Genomic DNA, 12846 nt, shown 5'->3' with positions numbered 1-12846 from the left:
CATGTGAAATTATCATTTCTTTCACTTACTATTCGCTGCATTCGTTGCTATAGGTACACTTTTCTTCATAAATAAGGGAGATTCTTCGATGAATTTTGCACACAATACAAACCATACTTACAGTTGTATGAAACTCTAGAATTTTCCAAATCTATTAAAAACTGTGCTAAAAATTGAGATAATTAACCATAAAATTTGCGTTTTTTCTAAACATGAAGTTTAAAATGTAGCAACTGCTTCATTTTTTCATTAATTTAATAAATTCTAGAGTTTCATACACCTGTAAGTATGGCTTGTATGCTGTGCAAAATTCATCGAAGAATCTCTCTTACTTGTGAAGAAAATTGTACCTATAGCAACAAATGCAGCCAATAGTAAGCGAAAAAAAGAAATTTCACTTGTAAAAAAATTATTTTGTTATGTTTTTGAACATCCACTGATATGAGTGTGAATCCTGAATCCTTTCTGGTCATGTTGACGAAGTTTGAGTTTATTTGTAAAATTATAGACAGTGGAAATTAAAGTGTAGTGTGGTGCCTCTCCTGTTCCAAGTCGGCCCGTTTGACGTCCTACCTCCCTTAATAATGCTACGGCAAGACGTATCGAAGGACGTAGCGAAAGCTAGGAGTCTACCTTGAGTACAAATAGCGACACAAAATCAGCAATCCCTCAAGGTGTGGTGGGAGGCTAAGGAGTGAGCTCACTCAAGATCAACGCTCGCAGCAGCAGGCCTAAAACATACCGTCATTCAATCACAATGATAAAAATGTTACTATCTGTATTGTGACTCTGATTTCCTGGCTGGACATTGTGGCTAGAAGCGAATGCACAGCTGAGTTGTTTTGCATTCGCAGGTCCGACGGGTCGTCGCGCAAGTCACGCCGGCGAGCGACCACGACGACGACGACGACGTCAACGACGGAGTCCCCCGAGGAGACGGCGGCGCGCTACCTGGAGCTGGAGAGGGACGCGCAGAACGCGCAGCTGCTGCTCAGCCTGCCTACGAAGCCAGAGACAATCGCCAAGCGATACGATGTCAAGAACATTACCCGGTGCGTAGCTGGCGCCAAACTGCTTGTTTGGAACAGTCCTCTCATCCCACAAAAGTCATAAAGCCTTCAGAAAATAAGATACACGCATTTGTCAGTCAGCTACACCGCATCAAGTAGATATACAGGGTGATTCAGCTACCCCTACCGATAGGTTTTATGCAACCCGCAACGCCTTAGAAAACCACATACGTTTTACTTAAATAATTCGAAAACTATGGTCCCCAGTACAAAATTTAACTACATTAAGTTTCCTACAAAAAGGTCCTCTTCATTTTTGCTGAAGACTAATACACTCCTGGAAATTGAAATAAGAACACCGTGAATTCATTGTCCCAGGAAGGGGAAACTTTATTGACACATTCCTGGGGTCAAATACATCACATGATCACACTGACAGAACCACAGGCACATAGACACAGGCAACAGAGCATGCACAATGTCGGCACTAGTACAGTGTATATACACCTTTCGCAACAATGCAGGCTGCTATTCTCCCATGGAGACGATCGCAGAGATGCTGGATGTAGTCCTGTTTAACGGCTTGCCATGCCATTTCCACCTGGCGCCTCAGTTGGACCAGCGTTCGTGCTGGACGTGCAGACCGCGTGAGACGACGCTTCATCCAGTCCCAAACATGCTCAATGGGGGACAGATCCGGAGATCTTGCTGGCCAGGGTAACTGACTTACACCTTCTAGAGCACGTTGGGTGGCAAGGGATACATGCGGACGTGCATTGTCCTGTTGGAACAGCAGGTTCCCTTGCCGGTCTAGGAATGGTAGAACGATGGGTCCGATGACGGTTTGGATGCACCGTGCACTATTCAGTGTCCCCTCGACGATCACCAAAGGTGTACGGCCAGTGTAGGAGATCGCTCTCCACACCATGATGCCGGGTGTTGGCCCTGTGTGCCTCGTTCGTATGCAGTCCTGATTGTGGCGCTCACCTGCACGGCGCCAAACACGCATACGACCATCATTGGCACCAAGGCAGAAGCGACTCTCATCGCTGAAGACGACACGTCTCCATTCGTCCCTCCATTCACGCCTGTCGCGACACCACTGGAGGCGGGCTGCACGATGTTGGGGCGTGAGCGGAAGACGGCCTAACGGTGTGCGGGACCGTAGCCCAGCTTCATGGAGACGGTTGCGAATGGTCCTCGCCGATACCCCAGGAGCAACAGTGTCCCTAATTTGCTGGGAAGTGGCGGTGCGGTCCTCTACGGCACTGCATAGGATCCTACTGTCTTGGCGTGCATCCGTGCGTCGCTACGGTCCGGTCCCAGGTCGACGGGCACGTGCACCTTCCGCCGACCACTGGCGACAACATCGATGTACTGTGGAGACCTCACGCCCCATGTGTTGAGCAATTCGGCGGTACGTCCACCCGGCTTCCCGCATGCCCACTATACGCCCTCGCTCAAAGTCCGTCAACTGCACATACGGTTCACGTCCACGCCGTCGCGGCATGCTACCAGTGTTAAAGACTGCGATGGAGCTCCGTATGCCACGGCAAACTGGCTGACACTGACGGCGGCGGTGCACAAATGCTGAGCAGCTAGCGCCATTTGACGGCCAACACCGCGGTTCCTGGTGTGTCCGCTGTGCCGTGCGTGTGATCACTGTTTGTACAGCCCTCTCGCAGTGTCCGGAGCAAGTATGGTGGGTCTGACACACCGGTGTCAATGTGTTCTTTTTTCCATTTCCAGGAGTGTAGTTTGCACATAGCGAGTGAGAGAATATTAAAACCACATGCGTGGTGTTCGAAGGCATTGCAGGTTGCATAAAATCCATTGTAGGGCCAGCTCAGTCACCCTGCATATTCTATAGGTTTCTTTACCTGGCTAGGGTCTTAAAACAGATCACCAGATGCCTGCAAAACATTTAGGAATACTGCTTGATTTGAGAAACCGAATCAAGTGGGATTTTTAGTGCTGTTAGGCCACCAAACGCTATGTTGCAGTGGTGAGATGCTGGACTCGCATTCAGAGGGACTGGGGTTCATTTCCCCCTTCGACCATGGAGATTTAGATTTTCTGTAGCTTCCGTAAATAAATGACAGTGAATGCTGAGATGGTTCCATTCTGAAGGACAGAGCCGATTCTCTTCCTTATTAATCTGAGCTTTTGTTCCATCTATTCGTGACCTTGTCATCTACCGAATGTACACCCTAATATTCTTCCTTTATGGTGTTAAAATTTCCATTTTGTACATGCATCGAACAATATGTACACGTTACGAATCGAATCTGCTAGACTGACCCTCTTGTATGCTACAGAACACCAAAGGGAACTGTACTACCATTAGAAATTTTTCGCATTGACAAGTCGATGAAAACTGAATTTAGCAGCCACTAGCTGCAACACGCTGCTGTACTCGTATATCAGCAGTTCTGTTGTGATGAGCGATATCACATTAGTAAGCCACTGTCTGTGCAATAACGTCACTGCCCTATTTCGTCAGCCCTGTTGGGATAAGCATACCTCGTGATGTGACCCCCCCCCCCCCCCCGCTCTCCCCTCTCCCACCTGCCGCAAAACACGAGATAGTGGCACGCACAGCATCGCTACTGAGCAGTTCACATGTCACATGGAGAATTATGGGCAGGAACACGCAAATACGCGTGCTATTAATGAAGAAGCTATACATTATACAACACGTATATTACATAATGAATTTCATAATTTTAACATGGTTATAGTCATGACCTGACGTAACTACAATCGTCTGGTCATACCTATGGGTATTTGCTATGGGAGATGGCTGATAAGGACTACAACATGTAAGCATTAGTTCACTTTATTACGAGCATGACAGAAAGATTTATTTAACTTTACACAACCAATTGTCACAGGAGTGAGTCGAATATTTGTTACTGTCTCTGAACAGTAAAGCATCACATGATGCAAGGAATTGCGAAGTCTTCTGTTGACGTACAAGTTCAACTTTTACAAAAGTACAGTTCCATCTGAGACCTGGCGTCATAGGTAAATAATGCTGACTGCTTCATCGGAGTCACGAACTGGACAGAACAGGCCCATGTTTGGTCCTATAGCGACCTCTAACCTCTGCGCTGAGAAAGAAGGTATGTCTTCAGAGGCACCTGGATTGCAACGAGTCATCGGTAATGTTTGTGCTATCGACGTGCGTTTCCGACTTTGGTGTGGTTCTGTGACCTTTGGTCGATACCGTAGCTTACGTTCACTGATATCTTCCATTCCTTACTTCACCCTCTTATAGATCGATGTTCATTTCTTTTACTGTCTAAAGCAACCTATGCTCTGCCTCAGCGCTCAGGCTATTACCATAAAAAATTTCACCAAAATCTGTTCAGTGGTTTAGTAATGACAACGAAACAGTCACAGTAATATTAGTATGGATTTGATTACTCGTACTGATATGTACAGGTTCCTGCAATCAAGACCCAAGGGAAAGTAATCGACAGATGTGGAAGTAGAGTAAGAAAATTTTTAGGGCTCAGATCTTTAGAAGCTCGTCTCATGATCCATCTAACAATCGTCATTGAAAAGAGAGAAATATATAAATGTAGAACTGATATGTGGACTGCGGTCTTCTGGTAATGGGTCAGCACTTCGAGAAGGCGTTACAGTGAAAAAAATATGGAAACTGTAAGTAATATTGTATCTCAGTGCTATTCATAATAAAATTACATCAATTTAAACGTACAACTTTCGTACTTACGTTGAAAGCTTCGCAGTGGTCGTAAAATTCGAAGTACTCACTGCAGTGAGAAAAAAGATACACACTATGTGATCGAAAGTATCCGGACACCCCCCAAAATACATTTTTCGGGAGCATTGTGCTGCCACCTACTGCCAGGTACTCCATATCAGCGACCTCAGTAGTCATTAGACATCGTGAGAGAGCAGAATGGGGCGCTCCGCGGAATTCACGGACTTGGAACGTGGTCAGGTGATTGGGTGTCACTTGTGTCATACGTCTGTACGCGAGATTTCCACACTCCTGAACATCCCTAGGTCCACTGTTTCCGATGTGATAGCGAAGTGGAACGTGGTGGGACACGTACAGCACAAAATCGCACAGGCCGACCTCGTCTGTTGACTAACAAGAGACCGCCAACTGTTGAAGAGAGTCGTAATGTGTAATAACAGGTAGACATCTATCCAGACCACCACACAGGATTTCCATACTGCATCAGGATCCACTGCAAGTAATATGACAGTTAGGTGGGAGTTGAGAAAAACTTGGATTTCATAGTCGAGCAGCTGCTCATAAGCCACACATCACGTCGGGAAATGTCAAACGACGCCTCGCTTGGTGTAAGGAACGTAAACGTTGGACAATTGAATAGTAGGAAAACGATGTGTGGACTGACGAATCACTGTAAACAATGTGGCGATTCGATGGCAGTGTAGGGGTATGGCGAATGCCCAGTGAACGTCATCTGCCAGCGTGTGTAGTGCCAATAGTAACATTCGGAGGCGGTTGTGTTATGGTGTGGACGTGTTTTTCATGGAGGGGCTGGCATCCTTGTTGTTTTGCTTGGCACTGTCACAGCACAGGCCTACATTGATGTTTTAAATACCTTCTTGCTTCCCACTGTTGAGGAGCAATTCGGGGATGGCAGTTGTATCTTTCAACACTATCGAGTACCTGTTCATAATGCTCGGCCTGTGGCGGTGTGGTTACACGACAGTAACATATCTGCATAGACTGGCCTGCACCGAGTCCTGACCTGAATCCTATAGAACACCTTTGGGATGTTTTGGAACACCGACTTCGTGCCACGCCTCACCGACCAACATCGATACCTCTCCTCAGTGCAGTACTCCGTGAAGAATGGGCTGCCATTCTCCAAGAAACCTTCCAGAACCTGACTGAACGTATGCCTGCGAAAGGGGAAGCTGTCATCAAGGCTTATATTCAATTCCAGCATTACCGATGGAGGGCGCCACGAACTTGTAAGTCATTTTCAGCCAGGTGTCCGGTTATTTTTGATCACATAGTGTATATATTCCCAAAGCGCTACAGAGTAATTGTATGACAATTCTTACGTTTGGCGTTATATGCAAAACAGTCAAAAACGATATTACAATCGATGTTGTTGTTGTGGTTTCCAGTCCAATGACTAGTTTGATGCAGCTCCCCAAACCACTCTCTCCTGTGCGAATCTCTTCATTTTTGAATAACTACTGCATCCTATACCTATTTGAACCTGCTTAATGTACTCGTCTCTCACTCTCGCTCTGCCATTTTAGCCCCACTCCCCACCCCACCTACACACACACACACACACACACACACACACACACACACACACACACACACACACACTTCCCTCCAATACTAAATGACGATCCCTTGAGGTCTCAGAATGTGTCCTATAAACCGATCCGTTCTTTTAGTCCTGATGTGCCACAAATTTCTTTTCCCCTTAATTTTATTCAGTAGCTCCTCATTAGTAACGTGATCTTTGCAACTAAAACTCAGGATATTTCTGCAGCACTACATTTCAAAGGCTGCTATTCTTTTCTGAACTTTTTCTTCTTCGGAAACAATTTTCTCTCCTCGCCAGTCTGGATCTTACATCCTCTCTACTTGGGCCATCTTCAGTTATTTTACCGGACGAATACAAACCTCACCTACTAGTTTTAGTGTCACATTTTCTGATTTAATTCCCTCATCATCCACTGATTTAATTCGACTACATTCCATAACCCTAGTTTTGGTTTTGTTAATGTTCGTCTTATATCCTTCTTTCAAGACACTGTCTGTTTCCTTTAAAAACACTTCCAAGTTCTTTGCTGTCTCTGAAAGAATTGCAATGTCATCGTCAAATTGCAAAGTTTTTATTTCTTCTCCCTCTACCTTAATTCCTTCACCAAATTTCTACTTGCTTTCCTTCAGAGCTTGTTCTGTGTACAAATTGCATAACATCTTGGTTACGTTACAACACTGTCTCACTTCCTTCTCAACCACTGCTTCCCTTTCACGCCCCTCGACTCTTATAACAGCAGTCTGGTTTCTGTACAAGTTGTAAATAGTCCTTCGCTACTTGTATTTTGCCCCTACTATCTTGAGATAGTTAAACAGTGCATTCCAGCCAGGTCGATATGAGGATTAAATTACATGACTCTTCGCGCAGAACAAACCATGTTGATTACTTAGAGCAATGTGCCGGACAATACTCGGACAGCTACCATTCGTCAGCAGTGTTCGTTCTAAGCGCGTCTGGCTGGTCAAATCTGGAACAAGTGGCGCTAGAGAGGCCAGTGGCAGGTATCAGTTTTCACGCCGCTGGGCTTATCCAAACCGTTGAGTCAGAGCGTAACAGATATCTGGATTCGAGTAACGTGTTGGCACGCAGGAGATACGTTTTTAGTATTGCCGCTGAAGTTACGTATGTTGCGATTATGTTGTTGATGATGCTGATACGGCATCAATTTTTCATTCTAAAGTGTCATATATTGATAGTGTTTGACAAAATATGGAACAGTTTCGAAGCAAATTAGACAGAACTTTATACATTCACTCTGGTCTATTTCCCGTACGAATAACACTGATATGCACTATTACTTTGAAATTAGATGATATTGTTGTTCGTTGGCGTACAAAAAGCCACGCTAAATCTTCCATGAAACAGTCTGTAACGTCAACTTTCGTTCATAAAAACCCATATACTGTAGATTTTTTTATGGTGAACTGATTTGGTTGTAAACCAATTATGAGCCAGGAGAATAAAATTAATGCAGTAGTACATCTGAAAAATTTCCGACCGATTAAAACTGTGTGTTGGATCGAAGTTCGAAACCTCAGATACGTATTCACGGACAATGCTTTTACTGAGTGAACTATCCAGGCAACTTCACTTCTACCAGCGCCTCTCTCATACTCCCCAAACTTTATGAAAGCTTTCTCGTGCTTGAAAACAGCGCACTCCCCGCTGTAGAGTTATATATTCGTTGTGATAGCAGTGAATCTGTATAATAGGAGACAGTCGATTCACAATTTTCTGCATTGTACGATGCAGCCATCTCACCTGCAAGAGATCCGCCATTTACAAAACAGATTCCAGCAAATAAAGTCTTTTTAGACTCTCTTCACATGTCAGAAGAAAATTCCTTCGAGAGTAGCGTCGGCAATCCTGTACTGTCGCTATGGTTCTGTGAATTTGTATCTCCCAATAGGACAGGGCCCCTCCCCGGTGGGAGTGCTTCTGTATACGGAATTCTGTACTCCACATTCAGTTAGAGTGCACGTGAGTTAGAGATGAGCACAGTAGACGGTTTGGGGGCGGACTGCGTATTTTTGGACCAATAACACTAAGCGTGTCAAGCGCCTTATAAATTGTGTGACATCACAGCTCTTAACAAAGAGTTGGGAGGTGCTGCTTTTTCTTTCCTCAAGCTGTCCCTAATAACGAATCATTTAAAACTGCTATTTTTCAGTTTTATACAGAATTTTACTCTCTTTTCTAATCCTTATTTGTATTACTTGTACTTATACATGGTCACTAATAACTGCGATATCGCTCTCGCCATTCGGGTGGTTGGTGACTTGGGGGCAGAACAGACGTCCCGCTCTTGTTAAGTGAGTCTAAAATACATAAAATCGAAATATGATTAAAATGTGAGACACTTAACATAATTTTGAAATTATTATCATGCTAAACAAATTAACTGTTAGTATTATCGTTTTAAATTAAAAGAAGTATAAGTACAACAAATAAAAATAAAGCAGAAAATGATGGAATGCAAAGCTGAACATCTTCGAAAGAAGGCCCCATATTCAGCGAAAACTGATGGTCTTTCACTGGAAAAGGATACTTATGAAAGGGAAGGTTAGGCGTTCTGTAGTGTCGTAGAGTGTGGGTATACGCAAAAGGGACCCACTGAGTACAAACTGTGGAAATGAGGGTCGGCTGGAAAGGGGCGGGAGCGGTGGGGTAGTTGGAAGGGGGTGAGTGGTATGAGGTAGAAATGGAGTAGAGGACTTGGGAGTAGCCCAAGCCATGGTATGAAGAGAAATTGACTAGGGAGAAATGAAGACGGCTAGTGTTTGCTTGGATAGGGAGGGAAGGTTTAGACTTAATAGGATGCAAAAATACCTAGGCAGATTTCATTGTCTAAGAGAGAGCGGCGGTTGAAGTGGCGTTCGGAGAGGTGTACATGTGCAGGGTTTGTGGGATGCGTTGGTGTGAGTAAGGAGAAGTGGTAATTAGATTATATGGTAGAGGAAACGTGTGCGGTATGGCAAGGGGATGCGTAAGGTAAGAACGAATGCACGGCGTTCTAGCATATGCAGAGAGTGATAAAAGTTGATGGAGCGGATACCCAGGCAACACTGGCGTAAGAAGGACTAGGTCGGATCAAGATTTCGTAGGCTGGGATGGTAATGGAGCGGGGGAGGGGGCGGCGACAATCTCCATGTTTTGCCAGTTAGTTGATTTAATGTATTGTGAGATTCCTGTTGAGTAGTTAGTAGGCGCAATAAAGACAAGTGTGCATCCAGCATGTCTGTCGGCGAGCGCCTCCATCTCGCCATTCTTCTTCATCCTCTTCTGTTCGACTTCTCTCCATTGTTTCCTGGATACCCCTTAGCGATCCTCTCCGCGATCTTCCCCTTCTTTTCCCTCGAAGAGGTTGCCGTTGAAGTGCTCTCTTGGACAATGTGTCTTACTCCTTTCTTTTGACATGCCCTAACCATCCCAGCTGTCTTTCTTCTATTCTGCGGGCCGGGTTGGCCGAGCGGGTCTAGCCGCTACAGTGTCGAACCGCGCGACTGCTACGCTCGCAGATTCGAATCCTACCTCGGGCATGGATGTGTGTGACGTCCTTAGGTTGGTTAGGTTTAAGTAGTTCTAAGTTCTAGGGGACTGATGACCTCAGCAGTTAAGTCCCATAGTGCTCAGAGCCATTTTAACCATTTTCTTCTATTCTGTCGGTAATATTACAATGAATCTGCGCACTTCCGCTTATTTCCACAACACATGGCCAGGTCAGAAAATTCTAGGTGTTCTTCTTAAAAAGACCGTTTATAAACCTCTAAGTCTCTTTCTAAAGCGTTTTTATCAGATCGATTTCCTGTTTGTTCGGTACAAATTTTGCAATTGATTTTAAACTAACTTCCCGATGAGCAAGATTGTTCAAATAGCTATGAGCACTATGGGACTTAACATCTTAGGTCATCAGTCCCCTAGAACTTAGAACTACTTAAACCTAATTAACCTAAGGACATCACACACATCCATGCCCGTAGCAGGATTCGAACCTGCGACCGTAGCGGTCGCGCGGTTCCGAACTGAAGCGCCTAGAACCGCTCCGCGACACCGGCCGGCGATGAGCTACAGTTTGAAACTTTCAACGTAGCTCAGAGCTCGATGGCTGTACAGCATTAATCTTCTTTCGTATCTTTCGTGTGGCGGAGGATTGTTCATGCACCACTGCTATTATCCCCTTTTTGTATTGCATTTGCGAATGCTTCGTGGTAAGTGCTCGTGAGTCCCCATGTCAGCTCGGTCCTCTCTAATTTTCACCTTCAAATTTTTTCGTGAAATAATCTTAGTAGTAAGCGATGTACTGGTTCACTCTGAAATAATACTGAAGTTCGCCACATGTCTCTTTTGTAAACTCGTCAAAATGTTTGGAATCTACTGAAAAATTTGCCACATTCAAGACTAAAAAATGAGAATTATTAAATAAAAAAAATTAATATAAAACGTTTTTAAAACGGACTGAAAAATATAAAATAATTTCTCTTAGTCCAATGGAGACTGCTAACCCCATACAGACAGACCTGGAAATTTATGCTCGTGAATATTTAATAACTACGAAAATACTTTTAGAATTTAAAACAGAAACCGAGGGGCGCATGCAATATGTAATTGATGCATGAGTACTACACCTCCTTACTATTATCTGTGCCCGCCCGGCTAACTTCGCGGTCTAACGCGCTGCTTCCCGAGCGGGAAGGCCTGCCGGTCCCCGACATGAATCCGGTCGGCGGATTAGTGTCGAGGTCCTGTGTGCCGGCCAGCCTGTGGATGGTTTAGGCGGTTTTTCATCTGCCTTGGCGAATGCCGGCTGGTTCCCCTTATTCCGCCTCAGTTACACTGTCGGCGATTGCTGCGCAAACACTGTCTCCATGTACTTGTACACCATAATCACTTTACCACGCAAACACACACTTGGGGTTACACTCGTCCGGTATGAGACGTACCGACGAGGAGGGCGGGGGGGGGGGGGGGGGGGGGAGAGTGGGGGGGGAAGGAGGGCGGTGCAATGGGGTCGAACCGCACAATCTACATCTACATACATATACCGCAATCCACCATAAGGTGCGTAGCGGAGGGTAGCTCGTACCACAACTAGCATCTTCTCTCCCTCTTCCAGTCCCAAACAGAAAGAGGGAAAAATAACTGACTATATGCCTCTGTACGAGCCCTAATCCCTCTTATCTTATCTTTGTGGTCTTTCCGCGAAATGTAAATTGGCGGCAGTAAAATTGTACTGCAGTCAGCCTCAAATGGTGGTTCTCTAAATTTCCTCAGTCGCGATTCACTAAAAGAACGCCTCCTTTCCTCTAGAGACTCCCACCCAAATTCCTGAAGCATTTCCGTAACACTCGCATGATGATCAAACCTACCAGTAACAAATGTAGCAGCCTTCCTCTGAATTGCTTCTATGTGCCCCTCAATTCGACCTGATAGGGATCCCAAACGCTCGAGCAGTACTCAAGAATAGGTCGTATTAGTGTTTTATAAGCGGTCTCCTTTACAGATGAACCACATCTTCCCGAAATTTTACCAATGAACGGAATACCACTATCCTCCGCCTTCCCCACAACTGCCATTACATGCTTGTCCCACTTCATATCGCTCTGCAATGTTACGTCCAAATATTTAATCGACGTGTCTGTGTCAAGCGCTACACTACTAATGGAGTATTCAAACATTACAGGATTCTTTTTCCTATTCATCTGCATTAATTTACATTTATCCATGTTTAGAGTTAGCTGCCATTCTTTAGAGCAATCACAAATCCTGCCCAAGTCATCTTGCATCCTCCTACAGTCACTAACCCTGGGTTCGGTGTTCGACGACGGTGGGGTGGGTGGACTGCTGTGTTCTGTTGTGGGGTTGTGAACCACTGAGGGCTACGGAGGGACGAAGCCTCTCCGTCGATTCTTAGTCCCCAGTTTAATACAATACAATACAATACTGTTATCTCCACAATGTGCCAACGTTTTTCGTTTGACATTCTACAAGTATTTTCATAGCTATTAAAAACTGACAAGCACAAATTTCCAGAACTATTTGTATGAGGTTACTATCTGTATGGGACTAGGAAATATTTGTTAATACTTTTTAGACTGTTTTAAAAATGAGTTATACTAATATGTATTTTATTTAAATTATTATTATTTATTTCTGTGAATTCCCAGGACTCACTCCCATAGCTTGTTATTGGTTCCACCATGGATTTCTATAAACGCATTTTAACCTTGAAAGTCCTTTTTGAGGACTACAGAAATTATTTTTTGGATAGCCACCCTGCTGTGCTTGATGTGTTGTTAAATGTTCCCTGGACTAGCTGAGTTCTTTATTGGCAGTAGAGCGCAGTGCTTTGAGGAGAGCCCCCCGTGAGTGCGCGTTGCGCCGTGTTGCAGATACGTGGACTACGTGGTGCTGCGGACGCAGGCGATGACGGACGACAGCGAGCGCGGCCTGGTGTACCACCCCAGCAGGCTGATGGGTCTCGACGACATGCTGAACGCGGTGAGTAGCGCCGCAGGCGGCAGCGGGCGCCCAGCTGG

General features: G+C 45.1%; 1 protein-coding gene across 1 annotated transcript in view; it reads left to right on the top strand.

Moving 5' to 3' along the window:
* LOC126335901 (uncharacterized) overlaps positions 1-12846 on the top strand; it is a 204773-nt gene that overhangs the window by 106004 nt on the left and 85923 nt on the right. The window contains exons 7-8 of the mRNA XM_049999373.1: positions 855-1052; positions 12700-12808. Coding sequence (XP_049855330.1) covers positions 855-1052; positions 12700-12808 — 307 coding nt within the window. The remainder of the gene's footprint in view (positions 1-854; positions 1053-12699; positions 12809-12846) is intronic.

This window comes from Schistocerca gregaria, chromosome 2 (assembly GCF_023897955.1).
Source record: "Schistocerca gregaria isolate iqSchGreg1 chromosome 2, iqSchGreg1.2, whole genome shotgun sequence".
Classification (NCBI taxonomy): Eukaryota; Metazoa; Arthropoda; class Insecta; order Orthoptera; family Acrididae; genus Schistocerca; species Schistocerca gregaria.
The sequence above is the reverse complement of the archived record's forward strand: the minus strand, read 5'-3'. Positions and strand labels throughout refer to the sequence as shown.